Source organism: Strongyloides ratti (assembly GCF_001040885.1).
Source record: "Strongyloides ratti genome assembly S_ratti_ED321, chromosome : 1".
NCBI classification, from domain to species: Eukaryota; Metazoa; Nematoda; class Chromadorea; order Rhabditida; family Strongyloididae; genus Strongyloides; species Strongyloides ratti.
This window is the reverse complement of record NC_037307.1, coordinates 540,015-560,387: the sequence shown is the minus strand read 5'-3', so window position 1 is coordinate 560,387 and position 20,373 is coordinate 540,015. Positions and strand designations below refer to the sequence as shown.

General features: G+C 22.8%; 6 protein-coding genes across 6 annotated transcripts; 2 read left to right on the top strand and 4 right to left on the bottom strand.

The window, feature by feature from the left end:
- Window positions 1–793: 793 nt before the first annotated feature.
- Window positions 794–1,386, bottom strand: SRAE_1000018200 (Hypothetical protein; the record flags this gene model as incomplete). Its single annotated transcript, XM_024646984.1, has 2 exons — window positions 794–1,045; window positions 1,096–1,386. The coding sequence occupies 2 exons, from the start codon at window positions 1,384–1,386 to the stop codon at window positions 794–796; spliced, it is 543 nt and encodes a 180-aa protein (XP_024501108.1).
- A 1,558-nt stretch (window positions 1,387–2,944) lies between these two features.
- Window positions 2,945–4,472, bottom strand: SRAE_1000018100 (Guanine nucleotide-binding protein G(k) subunit alpha; the record flags this gene model as incomplete). Its single annotated transcript, XM_024646983.1, has 6 exons — window positions 2,945–3,129; window positions 3,181–3,334; window positions 3,378–3,982; window positions 4,026–4,086; window positions 4,339–4,343; window positions 4,466–4,472. 6 exons carry the CDS (start codon window positions 4,470–4,472, stop codon window positions 2,945–2,947), a joined length of 1,017 nt encoding a protein of 338 aa, XP_024501107.1.
- Window positions 4,473–5,067: 595 nt separating this feature from the next.
- Window positions 5,068–5,418, top strand: SRAE_1000018000 (Small nuclear ribonucleoprotein Sm D2; the record flags this gene model as incomplete). Its single annotated transcript, XM_024646982.1, has 1 exon — window positions 5,068–5,418. One exon carries the CDS (start codon window positions 5,068–5,070, stop codon window positions 5,416–5,418), a length of 351 nt encoding a protein of 116 aa, XP_024501106.1.
- Window positions 5,419–5,979: 561 nt separating this feature from the next.
- On the top strand, window positions 5,980–8,005 carry SRAE_1000017900 (BcDNA.LD23587; the record flags this gene model as incomplete). The annotated part of the gene is made up of 3 exons (XM_024646981.1): window positions 5,980–6,148; window positions 6,195–6,497; window positions 6,540–8,005. The coding sequence occupies 3 exons, from the start codon at window positions 5,980–5,982 to the stop codon at window positions 8,003–8,005; spliced, it is 1,938 nt and encodes a 645-aa protein (XP_024501105.1).
- Window positions 8,006–10,739: 2,734 nt separating this feature from the next.
- Window positions 10,740–14,578, bottom strand: SRAE_1000017800 (Serine/threonine-protein kinase Doa; the record flags this gene model as incomplete). The annotated part of the gene is made up of 3 exons (XM_024646980.1): window positions 10,740–12,017; window positions 12,149–13,324; window positions 14,294–14,578. 3 exons carry the CDS (start codon window positions 14,576–14,578, stop codon window positions 10,740–10,742), a joined length of 2,739 nt encoding a protein of 912 aa, XP_024501104.1.
- A 1,419-nt stretch (window positions 14,579–15,997) lies between these two features.
- SRAE_1000017700 (EG:103B4.3 protein) lies at window positions 15,998–18,432 on the bottom strand (the record flags this gene model as incomplete). The annotated part of the gene is made up of 3 exons (XM_024646979.1): window positions 15,998–17,581; window positions 17,648–17,808; window positions 18,402–18,432. The coding sequence occupies 3 exons, from the start codon at window positions 18,430–18,432 to the stop codon at window positions 15,998–16,000; spliced, it is 1,776 nt and encodes a 591-aa protein (XP_024501103.1).
- Between the last annotated feature and the right edge of the window lie 1,941 nt (window positions 18,433–20,373).

The window sequence follows — 20,373 nt, the reverse complement described above, 5'->3', positions numbered from 1 at the left end:
ACAAATTATTTTTAATATAATTTTTGTACTTCATTTTATTAATAATTTTTAGGCAATATAACAAATTTTAATAAAAGTTTTATAAACTTATCAGAACAACGCAATAGAAATATAATTTCATAATTTGAGCACAAAATTATATCTTATCATACAATGTTTAAAAAAGGCTTTTTTCTTTGTATAAAGATAGTGTCTTATAAATGTATAACTTTTAAGAATCAAATTTATAGATATATTTTGATATTATAATTTTATGAAATTTTAGTTAAATTAATCAAATTGAACAATTAAATTTTTAAATAAAATAACATTATCGTCAATAATTTTGGTGTATTTGTAAATTTATATATATTTTAAGATAATTAAAATTATGAGTTTAATTTAGATAATAAATTACTAGTCATTTATTTATTTTAAAAAACTTTTTATTATCTAAAAAAAATGCCATTAATATTATGATGAAGTATGGTATTATTTCAAAAGATAATATGTAATAAATTTTTAAATGAAGAAATATATAACAATAAATATCACTCAAAAGTATTTTTAATAATTACTTTATTGAATTCATGTAAAATCAAATGAATAAAAATATAAAATTATTTTTTATAGACACTAGAAACTTTCGTAATTTGTTATCTTTCTTAAATTTATTTTAAAAAACAAGAATCTTAATATATAAAAAATAGTTATACACAGCTAAAAAAATGGCAATTTATTTAAAATATTTAATTATATTATTTACAAATATTTAAAAAAAAAATGTAGGGAAATTTATATTAGTCTAATAAAATTATGTCATTGAAAATGATACTGGTATATTTAATTGTCGATTATACAAAAATTGATGAATTAAAGCAGCAGAAGATAAATCTGTTATGTTATTAGGTAGTGAATTAATATTTATTTGTGATTGCTTTTGAATTTCTAACAATTTTTCCCTTTCTGTATATTCTTTTAATTGATTCCTGAGAATTTCATTTTCTTTATGAAGACGTTCATGTTCTTTAAGAAGATGTTCATATTGTTCTAGTCTTTTTCGTTGCTATAAAAGTATGATTATAATAATAATAAAAGTATATAATAGAAACTTACTGTTTCACGATAATTTCTAGCATATTTCCTTTTCCTCAAAACTTGAGTCATTATAACTTCTTCTTCTTGTTCATCATTTTTACGTGGTCTTCCACGTTTTTTTAATGATCGATCATTAGAAATGCTATCTGGACTAGAGGGAATAGATACATCACTTTCTTTAAAACTTGGACTTGACATATCTTCACAATATAATTCACAATCTATTTCTTCTTTACTATTAGTTGGATAAAAATTTAAAGTAGAAATAGTTTTAGATAAAGTATTATGAATAACACTATTCCTATTCATTGAAAAAAAAGTACAAAATAATAATGTCTTCAATAGGAAAAATCCTTATAATCATTTCTTATATAATAAAATAATATCTTATCATTAAAATACATACTCAATCATACGGATGGCACGGCTTGACCCCAACTGATAACTATTTAATTGTTTAATTTTGCTGGTAATCAAAAAATGAAAAAATTATGTTAATAATAGATTAAATAATTATTAATCGTAATTTAATTTCTGATAAGGTTAAATATGTATAAATGAATTCGTTAAAATGTTTAGTAAAATTGCTTATTCAAATAATAAATTTTCTAGTTATCATGTTACAAAATATGGAACAATAACCTGATAAAATGTAGAAGACAATGAAAAAAAAGTTATAAAATTATATTATTCATTTGTTTAATGATAAAAATTATGATTTAACCTAAAAGTAATAAGAGATAATATTTATAATTCTATTGTTAAGTAATAACATGATAAATAAGTTAAAAGAATGATTACTTTATCATTAGACAAATAAAAACATTCTGATTTAACATATTTTTAGAAAAGCGAAATTAATAAAAGCAATTGATAATTTTTTTTACTTTGAATAAATATATACTATTTTAAAAGTATTTTTTTTTTGATATATAGTGTTCTTAAGAAACTTTTATTTTATAAATTTTTATGCAGTTAATTATTTATTAGGAAAATTATATTATTTTTAAAAAATTTTTATTTTAAAAAAATATAATAATATAGCATTTGAATTATAAAAATTAATTTTTTTAATAAATATATTTTTAACTATCTAAATATAGCTGATATAATTATTTTTACAAAAAAATTCTTTATCAATTTATATTTATCAAATATTATTAACTTTTACAAATAACATAACAAATTATTTTCAAAATCCAATCACTGAATGGTACAGATTCTTATCGATATACTAAGTTTGTATATTTTATCATTTATTGTTACCTAAGTATAACAACATAAAAAAACAACAGTTAAAAAAAATTTACCTGAATTGTTTATTCTATTTTTATAATAAAAAAAATTTTTCTACTATATACTACAAATTAACAAATTATAAATTAATATTTTAATTTTATTTTTATTATAAAATTAATTTTACTAATTTTATTTAAAATAATTGTTTATTAAATTATTCTAAATAATTTTAATGTTAAAAATTTTAAATAAACAATGAAAATAAAAATATATTTCTCAAGTTTTTTTTTACTTAAATATATATTTAAAAAAATTATTAATTATCATTAAAAAAATAAAAACAATATCAAAGTAATTTAACGCAAAAAATTGTTATGTAATTTTATTTAAAAATTTTAACTTTTTTAGAATTGGTTTTTATTAGAATTTTATAAATAAAAAAGAGTAATGTATAAAAAAAATTTTTTAAATAACAATACACTTCTGATTATTATAAAATTATATTTTAAACAAGTGACAATTGATGTAATAATATTATAACAATATTATTTAATAACAAAAATTATATTTAATTATTAAAATGTTAGTTTAAATTTCATAAATATATTTAAAAAAATAATTTTTTAATTTATATCATACCAGATTCTTTAAGATTTTTCTGTAATATAGTATCGATTACACTATTAAGAACATGTTGTACCTGATTTGTATCTGTAGCACAGGTTGAATGCATATACAAATGTTTTTTTCCACGGTATTGTCTACAAAATTGAGATCCAATAAATTTCATACATGGACCATATTCTTGAGGACCTTTAAAATATAATTTTATTAAAATTTTTTTAAATTAAAAAAAAAATTTACCATTATATGAAGGAAAACATTCTTTAATTGAAAAACGTTTTATCTTCTCTGCAAAAATATCTTTTTTATTTAAAAATATTATTATACAAGCATGTTCAAAAAAAGGACTATTTGAAACAGAATCAAAAAGTTCTATTGCTTCCATAAGACGATTCTTTAAAAAACTTATATAATTAAATAAAGAAAAAAAAACATACAGTTTTATTGTCTTCGCGTAATACCTGATTAAACTCACTAACAGCAGCTACAAATATTAATCCATGTACGTTATCAAAACAATGAATCCATTTTCTTCTTTCACTTCTTTGTCCACCAACATCAAAAACTTTGAAATCTATATTTTTTAGTCTAAAATTAACCTGAACAACACCAGTAGTTGGAATCCGTACCATAAGTATATCCTGAGTATTTGGAACATAATCAATAGCTGATATTCGGTCAATTGAATTTAGAAAATATTCAGCTGAATCTATCAATTGATAGGTATCACGTATTTTATAAATATCTTGTATACTTTTTTGACTCCAAATATATTTAACAATTCTAGCAACATCTTCTGGAAAAGTATTATTTTCTAAGTCTTCTTTTAAATAATCTTCTAATCTTTTTACCATTTCATTAAGATTACTTATAGAATGATGGCTGTTGACGGAAATAAGTACATTAATCATTGTTAATATACTTTTTATTATATTACTAAAAATAATCATTTTCCTTTCATTTAACTCATTTTGAGTAAAACCTTTATTATGTAAAATTTGCATTTGTTTTAAACAAGTACTTTTTCCTGATTCACCAGGACCTAAAAATTAAAAAAATAAAATTATTATTAATATTTTTAATACCTAAAAGTAACATTCTTCTTATAAATTTTGCTTTTGTTTGTATTAATTCTTTATCAATTTCCTTTGAAATTTCATATTGTTTTATATCTTCATCACTATTACATAAAGAAACATTCCTTAGAAAATTAAATATATTCAATGGTAACATTTTTACACTGTAAAATTACTTTAACCAGTGAAACTTTTATATAGAGAGTAATTTAAAAAATATATTTTAATTTATTTTTATATTACATGTACAAAGTTGTTTAAAAATATACAATAAGGTAAAATTTTTATTGAATCATCTATTGAATATTTTTCATTTAATTACCTTATCTCTACGGCAACCCAAAACAAAAATAGATTTTCTTAAATTATATTAAAAAAAAAGTTTTATTAATATTTTTACAAAAATAAGTTTTGTACAAACTATAAAAAGTTATTAAAAAATTAAAAACAAAACATTTAAAACAAAAAAAAATTCAAATAAAATGACGTTTTTTTTAGTAATATATATTTGTTTTTAATAAAATTGTGATAGTAATATACTATGCCATAAACAAACTATTAAAAAAAATAGTCTTATTTTTTTAATGTTTTTTATTATTTAAATATTGAAAAAATAGTAAAAACAAAAAATTTTTCTTAGACTATTCTATTTTAAGCCAACATATTTTTGTATCATTTTTACTTTATAATTCTATTGTTTTATATAACTGTAATGTAATGATGTGAAAAATATTATAATTATATTTCCGATATATATTATTACTAATGAAAAATATATTTGTGCAAAATAATACTAATTTTTATATTAAAAATTATTAATATTTCTTCTATTTCATTCTTTTTAGAGCAAAAATTAATTTCATGTATTGAAGTTTAAAAATTATTCAACTTGAGACCTATGTATTTTGGAATTATGTTTGAGTATGGTATGCCTTTTAAACTTTTATTTTTGTTGTCATACATTTATACTTTAAATATTTTTTTATTATATTTTAATATTTTTAGTTTTAGTTTTTTTTTTTGAAGAGAAAAGTGCTTACATATTTTAATTATGGCTAAATCAGGAGTTCAAAAATGTGAAATGAGTCAGGAACAGTTAAATGCCATTGAGGAGAAAGAATTTACTATTGGTCCATTATCCATTTTAACAAATGCTGTTCGTCAAAATACTCAAATTCTTATTAATTGTAGGAATAATAAAAAATTACTTGGACGTGTCAAAGCTTTTGATCGCCATTTCAATATGATTTTGGAGGATGTCAGAGAATTATGGACTGAAACACCTAAAACTGGAAAAGGAAAAAAGAAGGGACAAGCAATTGCCAAAGATCGTTTTATTTCAAAAATGTTTCTTCGGGGTGATTCTGTAATTTTGGTATTAAAAAATCCTTTTGCTGAATAACAAATTTAACAATAAATTTTTAATCATGTTGTGGTTTAATGTAATTATTCTTAATTGTTTTTTTTTTAATATTTATGCTAGTAATAAATGTGATATCATATATATATATATAAACAAAATTATAATTTAATATTACTAATTTTAGTAGTAGTTAGAAATTATTATTAATAAAGTAGGTAATTTAGTTCAAAGTTATGTGAAGTGTGCATATTCTACATTTATTAAACTGAATTACATTATACATCAATATTTGAAAGTTATTATTGTTGTGGAAAATCATGAAGTGATTATTTGATCATTGAAACTCTTGTAACGAATTGTCCATATGACGTTTTTAGTACTATTGACTACGTGTTAATAACCTCGTATTTCATATAATATTTTATTTTTATTTAAAATCAAGAAATATACCCTTTATGCTAAGTTTAAAAAAAATTTTTTTTTATCTTTTTTAACGTTATATTGTATTGTTTTATGATTTTGGAAAAAAGTGTATTCATTCCACGAAACAATTAATTATTGCCACTGAATATTTTTTCAGTTTGATGTTTTTTTTTTCAGATGGGTAGGAAAAAGTTATATCTTTTTACCATATTATTTATTATAATAAAATTAATAATTTGTGATGAAACTGATTCAGAAGTAGAAAAGAAAACTAAAAAAAAACAACCAGTAATTTTATTGAGTGAAACTTTTATAGCAGAACATAGAGCAAGTAAAGAATCTCCTTGTAAGTTTGAAGAATTAAAAAAAAATATTTTCATTTATATTTGTAGCTTTACATGATATAACAGAAAAAGATATTACTAATAAAGGAATTTATATTGAAAATGATGTGCCAAAATTTGTAAAAAAATATATAGCAAATCCAATTTATCGGGAATTATCTATAGAAAATATTACTTTTGATGATGTTGATAAAAAAATAGTTGAAGAAAGTGAAAGTATTTATAATGAAGCTATTGATATATTAACAGAAAATGAATATTTGGAATGGTATCAAAAAAAATCTGCTTATGATTTGTTAGTTAAAGCAGCTGAAATGAATCATTCTGAAGCTATGAAAATTTTAGCTTATGGTGATATGTTAGGACATTTTAATGAACCAAAATTTCATTTAGGTTATTTAAATAAACTTGCTGAATATGGATCTTCAGATGCTAATATGTTATTAGGTTTTATTTATAGTACAGGTTTAGGAATAAAAGATCGTGATCCAAGAAAAGCTATTGTTTATTATAGTGTAGCTGGATTGTATTCAAATACTCTTGCACAAATGGCATTAGGTTACAGATACCTATATGGGATTAATGTAGAAAAAAGTTGCCCAACATCTTTAGATTATTATAAAAAAGTTGCTGAAAAAGTTATATCAAGTTTAAAAATTACTGGTGGACAAGCTATTACAAGATATAAATTGACTGAAGATGTAGAACCTTCATCAGCTCATTCATCTTTATCAGGACCAATAGATAAAAATTTATTAGAATATTATATTCTTATGGCTGAGAAAGGTGATACACAAGCATGTATAGGTCTTGGTGCTCTTTATCTTAATGGTGCTAGAGGTGTTAATCCAAGTTATGAAAATGCATTTCATTATTATTCTATAGCTGCAAAAGATGGTAGTCCAACAGCATTAGGTTATTTAGGTAAAATGTATTTAGAAGGTACTAGAGTAACACCACAAGATAATTTAACAGCTTTTAATTATTTTAAAAAATCTGCTGAAAAAGGTAGTCCTGTTGGACAAACTGGACTTGGATATATGTATCTTTTTGGTAGAGGTGTTGAAGTTAATTATACCAAGGCATATAAATCATTCTTATTAGCTACAGAACAGACTCATCCTGAGGGACAATTATATGTTGGATATATGCATTTCAAAGGTCTTGGTGTTAAAAGAGATTTTGCTTTAGCTTTAAAATATCTTCAAGCTGCAGCTCAAGGTGGTAGTATAAGTGCCTTTTATTGGCTTGGACATATGTATGCTAAAGGACTTGGTGTATTTAGTAACTGTGAGACTGCTGTAGGATTTTATAAAACTGTTGCAGAAAGAGGAAAATGGGGTGTTCCATTTATGCAAGCATACACAAATTACAAAAATGGAAAAACAAGAGAAGCTTTATTACAATATTTATTATTTGCAGATTTAGGTTATGAAGTTGCACAAAGTAATTTTGCACATATTCTTGAAAAAACAACTGAAAATTTTGAATTTTTTAATGATGCAAATACTAAAGAAATTGCATTTACTTTTTGGAGGAGGTCTGCTGAACAGAATAATCCTATATCAAGAATTAAGGTAGGAGATTACTTATATTATGGTATAGGAACAGATAAAGATTATAAAGAAGCCGCTGAACAATATAAATTAGCAGCAGATAAGTTTGCAAATTCTCAAGCTTTATTTAATTTGGGATATATGTATGAACATGGATTAGGATTACCAAAAGATCTTCATCTAGCAAAAAGGTTGTATGATCAAGCAGTGGAAATGAATCCTGAAGCTTTTGTTCCAGTAACAATAGCTTTATTTAAATTAAAATTAATTTTTTTTTTACGTTCTCTTAATATATTGGGTTGATTCAAAAAGTTTCTTTAACAAATGTAAAACTTAAATTCTTTGTAAATAAAAATATTTTTATATTATTTATAAACAAATATTTTATCTATATTTATAAATAAATTTTGTTTTAAAATGAAATATTAAATCAAAAAAGTTATTTTTAAAAAAGTAAATACATTCAAAAAATAAATAGTAAGTGTACGTGAGGATTATTATTTTAGTATGAAGAATTATTTTTGAAAAAATCCAATTTCCATAAAGTGATTTACAATTGATTCAAATATTTCCAATTTAATCTACAAACATGTGCACTAAAAAAAATTTTTTTTTGGAATTTCAAAATGAAATTGTATTCATCTGATAGCCCTTGAAAAATGATTAATTTTGAATATAATCAAGGCTATATCAAAAACAAATCTTGAGAAGTTGTGATGAGTCAAAGTAAGAAGCAAAAGTGGAGAATATTTTTTGAAAAAATCCGACTTCGATGATCTAATTAGAAATATTAAAATTAAACCAACTATTCTAGATCATTTTTTTGTGAGAAATCGAATGAGATTAGTCTTGTCTTTATAGGACTTCTTAATTTCAAGATATGATGTAAATTGTATCTTGAAAAGTTTGAAGTACGAAACATCATAACTCAAGTAAATGAGCTCCAAAAAACATGAAATTAGATGCGCTGGATTTCTTAAGACTTTTAAGCTATAGTCTACGTTAAAAATATTTTCTAAACTGCAATCGTTCTTGAGATACAACTTCTGGTATTTTTGCGCGCCTAATCTATTGTCATCATTTTTTTATATCTCAGTAGTAATTAAAGATATAAAAATATTTTGAAGAGAGACCCTACTTGAAAACAAAATAATAATCGAATTCAAAAATCAGTTTGTATTTATCTTTATTCTGAAACAAGATGTAGCAAAAGGCGAAAATTTTTTCTAAATATTTATTGTTTCTGGCATTTCATATTTCGGTTGAAACTTATCATATTAACAGTGGATTAATTTTATTCGATTCCTTTAAAAACGTTAGTTAGGATAAATTGTTTTGTAATTTATGTTGACTAATTTCAAAAATTCACAATTAAACCAAATACTTCAAGCTTGATATCAAGAATAAATATTATAAGACTAATTTTTTTGAAACTTGGAAATAATATTATTATCATATGATAGCCTTTAAAAAAATAATAAATTTTGAGTATAATCATGACTATATGAAAAAACAAAACTTGTGAAGCTGTGATAAGTCAAAGTTTGGGACAAAAGTGCATTTAAAAAAATAAATGTCAGCTGTACCTGACAACATCAAAAATTTTTTAACCTCAATGAAAATCAGCTGAAGCTGTTTAACTCATAAAATTTTTGCAAGTGTCAGGTACATCTGATGATTATTCTTTGAGTATAGTACCAAAAATTTTTCAATATTTTTTATCATTTTAATTTTAAAAAAATAAACGAATGTTTACTTAATATATTAAACTACTTTATTGTTGAATAAAAAAATTAAAATTAATATAATACAAAAATATAAATTATGATCCTTATTGCTTTTATTCCTTTCACTTATCAGATAGTATAGGTGTTTCTGGAGTCACTATTCTTTTTAACAATTTTATCAATGGTGCAGAACTCCCATCTAGAATCAGCTTGACAACAATTTTTTGAATCATCTTGCAAATCTCTTCTAAAACACTATTGTTGTCCCAATATTTTTTCACAATGATTATTCTTCTTAACAAAAAGGGTTTTATCAATTTCATCTATTAATGATATAAAACCATATTTATTATATCTTTTAATTTTTGAGATTTTTTTTTAACTTATTCTTATAAAAATATCAAAAGATTGACATTCAGATTCATTTTTTCTATGACTAGAATAAAAATTTTGATAAATTAAAAGTTAAATTTATGTGAAATTTTTGTTCTTATATATCAATTTATTTTTTAATGTATTATGTATTATGTTTTATTTTATCTTTTATCCTTTAGATATAATATTTTTTTTATAATATTCTATGATAAATTACCTTATAACTTTTATAATCTATTAATTTACTTTTTTTTATACATGAAAAATCTACTTGTTAATTGTAAAAGAAATATTAATTAATTAATCTTATATTATATCATTTGCTTAAAAATACTATAGAAGAAAATAAACAATAACACTATTTGTTTTTTAAATCATTTATTAAAAACTTATATCAAATTATGTAAATTCAAACAGGAAAGATAAGAGTATAACTTTTCCTATGAAATTAAAATAAAAAATTTAAAACTAACAATGAAATCGTAAAAATTTTTTTTTTTTAAACATTAATACATTATTTAAATTATTAAGAATATAAAAGTTTAAAACAATATTTTTCTAAAAAATTAAATTATAAATTTTAATAAATGTTTTTTTGTCAAAAAAATTCTTCTTTCCTTATTGTAAAAAATTGATTATTGAAATTGGTAATTTGGTATAGAAATAAGATTTCTATTCTCTAAATAACAACAATTTAAAAAAATTTATTATTGATAACTCTTATAAAGTTTTTAGTTTGATTAAAAACAGTTTGAATATCAAAATCTAATTTAACTTATATTTGTTCAATGTTACATTCTTTTAAACATAATTAACTGGATTATTTAAAAAAAATTTTAACTTTTTTTATTATTCTTTTATATTATTATCAATTAAAAATTTATTATTTTAAATGGAAATAAAAGCAATAAGTACAAAGTTTATTTTTAAAATTATTATCCCATTATGGGAGTATAGGAATCAGGTGATTGCTTTACAACGTATGGTCTAGCAGTAGCAACTCTACTAGAAATGGATGATGGTGTTGTAGAATGATCCACACCTGGAAGTCTTCTGTCTTCAGGTATCCTACTAAAATAACCATGAGTTAATGCTTTTTCAAGTGTTACTCTTTGTGTTGGTTCATAGCATAACATTAAACTTATTAAATCAAATAATTCTTGTGTTTCTTCATCTTTACTTGTCATATATCTAGTTAATGGTTTACAGTGCTCTCTAACATATGCTCCAGCCTCAGACCTTTCATTCCAATCCAATTTTCCATGATAGAAATATTTCGTTCTCGTTCTTCTTGCCATTCGTAAGGGTATTGAACCTAGAATTCTCTCCATCATAGCAAGATGCTCCCTATTGTCATGTGTTTGGAAGAGAGTTTTTCCACAATATAATTCAAACATAATGCAACCTATAGACCATACATCACATGGTTGAGACCAGCCCAACTCTAAAATGACTTCTGGTGCCCGATAATGTCTTGTGCTGACAATTGTTGAATGATGTTCATGATCAAATGTAGCACTTCCGAGATCAATGAGACGAACTGTAGCATCTTTAATAATACGTAAAGTTTTATTTTTTCTACAAGGAATTGTATCATAATTAGTTGTTGTGAATAAAATATTCTCTGGCTTCAAATCTGTATGTGTTAATTTATTGTCATGCATAAATTTAACAGCATAACACAATTGATATGCTATCATTCTTGCCTGATCCATTGGATAAGGTTGATAATCATTAGCCTTAAGAAAATCAAACACACTTAATCCTAGCAGTTCAAATTTCAGACATATGTGTCCAAAGTAGTCAAAACTTTCTTTAAGATGAATTATTAAATGTTCTCCTTGCGGATCTTTTTCAGCTAATTTTTTTAATACATTTATTTCTAACTTAGCTGCTTCCCTGTACTTAGTAACATTTTTTATTATTTTTAATGCAAATTCACGTTCACCGTATTTCGTATCTTTTACCTGAACAACTTTTCCAAAAGTTCCTTCCCCTAATGTTTTTTGTATTTTGTACCTATTTAATATTAAATCACCATCTTTATATATCAAATGTCCATCTTTGTCATCTTTAAACGGTGCCTGATATGATTGTGTTACAATTGGTCCATTATTAGTAACTTGATTATTACCACTACTTTGATACTGATAATTACTTGCTGTAGTATTATTAGCATTTGAAGTATTTGCTGAGTGTTTCGCTGATGTAGTCTAAAAAAATGTATAACAATAAAATAAGTCATTAGAAAATTAAGTTAGAAAATATATATTAGTATGTAAATTTTAATATCTCTGTTTCTAACATGTTGTATCAAATAATAATAATAATAATATTTACAAACCTTTTTCTTTTGACCTCCACTAGTTATTACGTGATTAATCTTAGCTGCAATACCAGGAGGAAGCGCTAATTCAGCCATTAAACTTTCTTTATTTATAACAAAATTTGGATTGGACTTAGATGGTGGAATATGGTATTGGTTTTTACTAACAGACAACTTAGACGATGTTCCTTGTTGTTGTAATTGATTAATTGATGATCCTGTACCTACACGAACAGGAACATCCTCAGGTGGTGGAGCCTGTGAATGACTATTAGGTGCAATCTTAGGTGTAGTAGTATAAACTTCTTTTGATAATGGTGGTTTTGTATGAGAAGATGATGGTAAAATAACTTTTGGAATATTATTTGTTGAAGTCTTTTGAGGAGTTGAAGACTTAACAACAGCAATAGAATGACCCGAAAAAGCGGCTGTAATAGCATCAACAGTATTTTTGACAACTTCATCATCCTTTGTAGGTTGATAAGTTGATGAAGATGGATATTTAGAATCAATGGTAGGAAGAGTAATTTTAGCAAATTCTCTTAATTCTTTTTTAGTATTATCTAAATCTTTTAACTTCTTTTTTCTTGTTGATGCTTTTCTTTCCAAAGCAGGTGAAGGTTTACATTTAACTAAATTATCACTACAAATAATATTTAACCCTTTATCATCACAACTCAATTGATTTATTATTTTTGAAATAGAGGTTTTTCTAGTATTGACAGAAATTTTCTTACTAGATACACCCCAAGAGTTATAACTTTTATATAAACAAGGATCAGAATAACATTTTCTTAAACTTTGTAACAATTGATTGTTACGTCTTTTAGAAACAAAATTTTTATATTTTCTTCTTTTAGGTATTACAAATAAAGGTAATTTTCTAGCACTATTAGCATTTGCTGATCCAACTGCAACTGCTTGAATTAAAGGATCAGTTGGTGGAAGTTGTTTTCGCATGGGACCAGGTAAAATTTCAACTGGTTGTTGTAGTGGTGCTGGAGCAACAATAGCTCTTTGAGGTAACCTATGAGAAAAATAATGTTTTCTACACTGTTGTGCTACAAGATTTCCACTTTTATTATTAATATCTATTACCTCAGAAATAGGAAGAGGTGATTTGGATGAAGTAGTTTCTGTCAAAGATGGAGAAAATGCTGTACCCCACCGGGAGGCACCAGATAAATTACTCGTCTTAAGTTGGGAACCGATTTTGAAAGATTTTAACAATACAATAAAGTACACAATATAAAGTAAAACTTAAAGTAGAATATTAACAAACAAATTAGACAATATCGTTCTTAGTAAAAATAAAAATTTCAAAAATATAATCAACCAAATATTCTATATCATATACTAAATATCTTTTTTCTCTAAACTTTATCAGAAGGCAACAAATCACAGATACAGCGACTATATCTCCTATATTTAACCTAACATTATATTATCTTCTAACCGCCCACAGGAGATGATTATTGGCAAGTTAAAGCATACATACTCAAATATAATAATATATTATCTACATATATTTAAACTCGAACAACAATCAAAAGATAAATCACGTAATGCCATCATAAAGGCACAACATCGTCCTTTATATAATATCACGGTTATGTCTTTTAATATTTTAAAATAGAAGGTAATTTCCGCGAGTTTAATGTTGCTTTATCAAAATCAGACATTGAACAATTATTTGATGAAACAACTTTAACTCGAAATTGTAATGAAGGGATAAACATATATACTTTATAAAACATATTTAATATTTTTCATTAGGGATTAAAAAATCTAAGTTTACAAGACATCTATACTAAAGAAAATACAAGTAATGTTATAATAACTGTAGAATCAAAATGATTTATTTTTTATATTCTATGATAAGATAAAATTAAATATATCAAAAAATTTTTACTATGAATCTTTCATAAGGAAAAAAAAGTATAGAATACTAGTATTTGTAGGTTTTTTTTTAAAAATTAAAACGTGGCATGCGTAATAAAACATTTTTTTTATAAATTAAAAAAAAGCATATTAGCTATAACTAAAAGTACAATATATTTTTCTAAACAATCATTTTTTTTTTCAGTAAACATCATATTATAATATTTGATACAATTCAAAATTAGAAAAAAGTTTATATTTTGAGTACTTCATTTAACTTACCTTTGTAATTACTTTATTTTCTATTTTAGTCTTTTTCTTTTTATTTGGTGGATCATGTTCATAACTACCACTATCTTTTCTACTTTTTGATGAATTTTGATAACCATCGTCATTTCTCCTTCGTAATTCACTTCGCCGTCGCCTTCTATCTTCCCTGTCAAGACGATTTTTCTTTCTTTTTTCCTCAACAGCATATTTATCAAAATACTCTGGAGTATATCGACAATGAGTCTTTGTAGTTTGTGAAACACGTCTTTTCCTAGTTGTTCTTCTTTCAGTACCCATGCGAAATTGTAATGTATGAAAAAATTAGGCAAAAAATATAGCTTTAATATTTAAATTTTTACTACAGGATCTTCGATACAGTCGTTATTTTTTGTACTTTTACAGACAATAAAGGTATCCCTAGTTAAAAATGTGATATAGTGATGGTGTTATATCTAAAAGATATAAAAGTTTTAATCATAAAAATTGGATAATATTCTCCTATAAATATTTAATCTAATATTAGTAATTAGAATAATAAAATAAATAAATATTCTATGAAAAAATTCTTAACAATAAACTAAAAGATATGTTTGATAATAAAATAATGTAAAAAGACACAATGGTAGTTGTACTTTCGATGAACAGGATGCGACTTTGATGAATTGGAAGAATGAACCTCAACCTTTATAATATGCCTATAATTTAAACTACACTGTTCGTTCGATTTTCGTTCTAAGACATTGTTGTTTCTTCTCTCTTGTATAAACGGAATGTGCCTTGCTATGCTTTTAACTTTCTCGAGATAACCGAGAAAGAGATGTGTCCAAGTTAAATCATTGATTTAAAATTTGATTGGACAGAAGTCATCACACATAGTACTGTTCTTCGATTTGCCTATTTTTATCATAGGTACCAAAAAAGAGATAAATTTAATATATAATTTATTTAGTTACAAGTTTGAAACTTGATTATCAATTTAAATTTTTGAAAATAAAATCACATGGTATAATTTCGATAGAAGTAAAATTTCATTATCTGCTAAAAATAACATGAAACATTTTTTTTTAACAGTTGTATGAATATTATTTTTTTTTTAAATTATGAAATTATTGTATCCATCTTAATATAAGAACTGGTTATTATTGAAATATGTGTAAAATTTTTAAATTTTTTAAATAATTATATATATGAAATAAATTAAAAGTACACAGCTAACAATTTACCCAAACTATAAAAGAAATAGTAATTTAGTTTTATATTTTAAATAGTCAGATAAAAATAATATTTTCTAAATTAAGTTATAAATAATAATATGTAAAATAATTTAATACAAAAGCTATTAAGTAAAAATATATATAATATTTTTTTTTGTAGAATTGTAAAATTAATTAAAAAAATATTGTTAAATATACTTAGGATAAAAAAAAATAAATAAAAAGTATAAAAATAATAAGATAATTTAAAAAGATTTATAATATAAGTGTCAAAAGTAGAATAATAAAAATTAAAAAGATATGATAAGGATATAACAATAAGATTTTTTGTTTATATAAAATTATTAGAAGGCAAATAAAGGAATAGAAAGAATTAAATATTTCCCATCACTTATTACTGATTTTAAATAAAATACATCCGTAATTTTTTTTTCTAATAATATAAAGAGAAAAATTATTATTTTAAATTAGGTAGTATTGTAAGAATATATTATCAATTATCTTAACTATCAGATGAGTCTTTAGGCACTCTATTCAATTTACGTTGAAGTGATGGGATGGCAAAAAGCATAGCTCCAGATACAGCAACACAAACTCCACACATAATAAATGATATGATATAAGATTGTGTCATATCAGCTAATATACCAGCTATTGGTGGTCCAGCAAATGTTGCTATTCCTTGAAACAGTAATAATAAACCAAAAGCATTTGTAAGTTTATCAACTCCTAACAAGTCAACAAGAATTACAGAGGTGAGACATACATATGATGATATAGTTAATCCAATGAAACCTCCAAATGTAACAATACCATAAAATGATGTAAAAAAGAAACAACATGCTGTAACCAATCCATTAATAATAAGAGAAATATTATATATCCATAATCTATTTCTTGGAAGATCTTTACCAAAACTAAATGGTAATTTACGATCAGAAATAATTCCAAAAAGAATACGCCCAATTGTATTACAAATTCCCCAAGCAGACATAATAAGAGATGCCTCTTCCTTGGCTAATCCTAATTTTTCTCCATGTGATGGAAGGAATGCCATTGGAGCATTAAAACCAACTGATGTCAAAAAGTTTGAAAGAGCAAAAAGCATAAATATTGGATCTTTTAATAAACCAAAATCTGTTAATGCTTTAATAGTATCCATAAGAGTATTACCATCATTACCATCTTCAGTACTTTGTGAAACTAATTGTTTTTCATCCTCTTCATTAATTGTTTTTTTCATATCATGAGGAGCATGTACACTTTTCCTACTTTGTAATGATGTGACACTTCTAAATTTATCACGATTTTCTTTATATTCTTGAAGATTTGTAATACTTCCTTGATAGAATGAATCTTTAACATTTAAATATCCAGTAGCATCAGTAACAGTATTACTTCTTGTTTTATGAAGACTATCTGCATGACTAGTTGCTTTTTTTAAATTACTAGTTTTAGTTGTCTCAGAAAGATCTTGATGGGAGATTGCTGGACGAATATTATTAACATCAAGAAGTGATTTTTTCTCTGAATTATTTTTCATAATTTCTTTATCACTTATTTCTTCATTAATATTTTCAATTTGATTTTCTGTTGTTGTTTCATCATCCTCTTCATCATCATATACTTCTCTAAATTCTAATGGAGCAAAAGTTAAACCAGCAATAATACATATTAATGCTAGTCCAGCATTTACACGCATACAAAATTGCCATGAATAATGTTGAATAAGGTATTCTTGAAGTGGAGAAATAACAGCAGTACCAACACCTGCACCACATACAGCAATACCAGTTGCTAATGCACGATATTTCTCAAAATACATTGTTACAATAACAATAGCAGGACAATATATCAAACCAAATCCAATTCCACATACAGCACCAGCTGTAATCATAACCATTTCAAGAGATGTTGACAATGATGCAGCAAAAAGACCTAAAGTAGCTATAATAGCTCCAGTAATTGTTGTTATTCTACAACCAACTTTATTTGTAATTGCACTAGCAATTGGTCCTGAAGCTAATGTTAAACCAACCAAAAGTGATACAATAATAGATACACGTGCATTAGTTTCGTTAAAATACTAAAAAAAAAAATTTTTTTTATTTTTTAAAATAAATTAATTTAATAATTAAATAATATAACATACATGCATAAGAGCTGTAGCCATAACTCCGAAAGCATAAACAATTCCATCAGCAATAACGTGAATTAAAAAAGATCCAAATACAACAACATATCCCCAACCACCATCTGTAGCAATAGGTACATAACGGGATGGTTTACGACCTGTAACAACAGTCATAATATCTAAAATAATTTAATTATTATCTAAAAATTACTATATTTTTTTAGTGTAAAAAAAAAACAAAAAGTCAATAAATATAATTTTTTTTATTTAAAAAAAAAAAAATTAAAAACCATATAGATAAGTGTTGTATTATATGTTTAGAAAAAGAAAAAAAAAAACACTTTATTTAAGTATATTTTATTTGAAAGGTAAGTAAAATTATAAATAATTAAATATGTAATAGATATTTAAAAAGAATAAAATAAACAAAAATATCTTTTTTTTTATTTAAAAAAAAAACCCATCAATTACAAATATAAAAAAAATAAATTTATATTATTATTTTAGTAAGAACATATGTATAAGTAAGATTTTTATTGGATAACAAATACTTTGTCCTAACTTATATATAATTTTGAGAAAAAGACAGATGAACAATTATTTGATATATACATGATTTTTAGTATAAGAATATTAATAATTATTCTATATATATTCATATATAAATGTATATTAATTGTGAGAAAAAAAAAAATTGACAAATCAATTGTAAAGTATATGATTATAAAGTAATCTTCTCAATTATTATATTAATATTAAAAGTTAAACATACTTCGTAGTATTATTATTAAATATATAAACATTTATTTACAATACATAATATTATATTAATTTTTAATAGAAAATTGTTAAATTTGACTTTAACTCATTTCTATAATATATTTATTACACTCCATATAATTTCCATTATTAGTAAATATTTTATCTTTTTCATTTAAAGAAGAGAGTCAAAAGTACTATGTGGAAATCAAAAAGTATCCCAATACATCATGATATAAGAAAAAGAAAGGGCAATCTGATTGGAGGAGTTGTTAAAGGAAACTGTCACATTAAACGATTAAAGATAGAGAAAAAAATTATAAAGAAAAAGATAATGATAATTAATGATTTTTGTGATGAAAATTAAGTATTTTATGTAATATTACACATATATACATGCTTTTGATCTTGGAAAAATTGTAAGCGTTAAAAAAGATAATCAAAAATGTATAATTCTTGTTTTAATTTTATAAAAATAATTTTTAAATAAAAATAATATTTATTTAGAAGATAGTTAATTGTCAAAGAATGATTAAAAGTTTCATCAATCATGAAGAAGAAAAGGTATAACAAGATTTTTTAAATAAAAAAAAAATTACATCATTTACTTAAAAACCATGTATAGGAAAGCGATAGATAGAAGGGTATTTAGTATGGTTCTATGGAGGGGTGCTTGATAATAAAAAGATTGATATAAAATAATCAAAATGAAAAGTACAACATTCTTTTGATTTGTATAATTTTCAACTGATAACAAATATTATTTATCTAAAACCAAGGAAGTAGTGTAATGGAGAAATGTTAAAATTTATAAATATAAAGGGAGAAAATAAACTGTTTATGAAGACAAAATTATATAAATGATAAAAATATTAAAAAATTTTTATAAGAAATTTTGAGAATTAACAAAATTTAAAATATTTTCATAACATCTTATGTTATGTTATGATTACAATAAACTTAAAATAAAATTACATAAACAAAAAATAACAGTTTAAACAATAAAAATGTAAACATTTTGTTTATGCCTAATATATTGATAAAAAAAAAATACTAAAATTGAGTTTTAAAATGAGAAGAAAAAAGTGTCATTTGAAAGATATTAGTGATATGACAATATTTTACTACAATTTAAATAGTTTAAGAATTTTTATATTAATAATAAAAAAAAAATAATGAAGAACAATATAAAAGTAATTTTATTACTATTCTCTTCCATTTCCATACAATTTCAATGAGAAATATTTATCTTAAAATATAAAATTTCCTTGACTAAAGTGCTTTTAAAAAGAAAATTATTTTTTTTTCTTATTCTTTATTATTTAATTATTTAATTTTGTAAATAACTAAATTTTATTTATCATAAAATTTTAAAATTCTATTTTTATAAAGCACATAATATGATAAATCAAAATATAATTTAACACTTTTATTAATATTAATGGTAATAATAAAAAATATATATCATAATAGACAAAAAAAAAGTATTTTTTATTATTCTTAAAACAAAAAAATATATTTAATAATAGTATATTTATAGATAAAAAAAAATCTGAAACAAATATAAATATATCTAAGAAATTAACATTTCATGGAAAAAAATACTTCAAAAAATTGTCTAGTCATGAAATGCTATTTACATTTAGTATCACAAAAAAAAAAATAGAAAAAATAAGTCTATAATTTATTATTAGATAATAAAAAACATTACAATTTGAAGATTATTTTGTTATGTTTATTTTTTAAATAATTATATTTACACTTTTTATAAGAATATGAATATAATAATGTATGTATAATATTATATTATTATAAACAAATAATAAAAGTTTTTGTTTCAATTTTATTTGAAAAATAATATTATATTTACATTAAACAAAGAATAAAATAAAAAATATTTCCCAAAAAAAAACGTATTATTCAATAAAAATTTTTTTTTTATTACTTGAATGTAATAAAAAAAATGGTTTATAAATGGTAAGAGA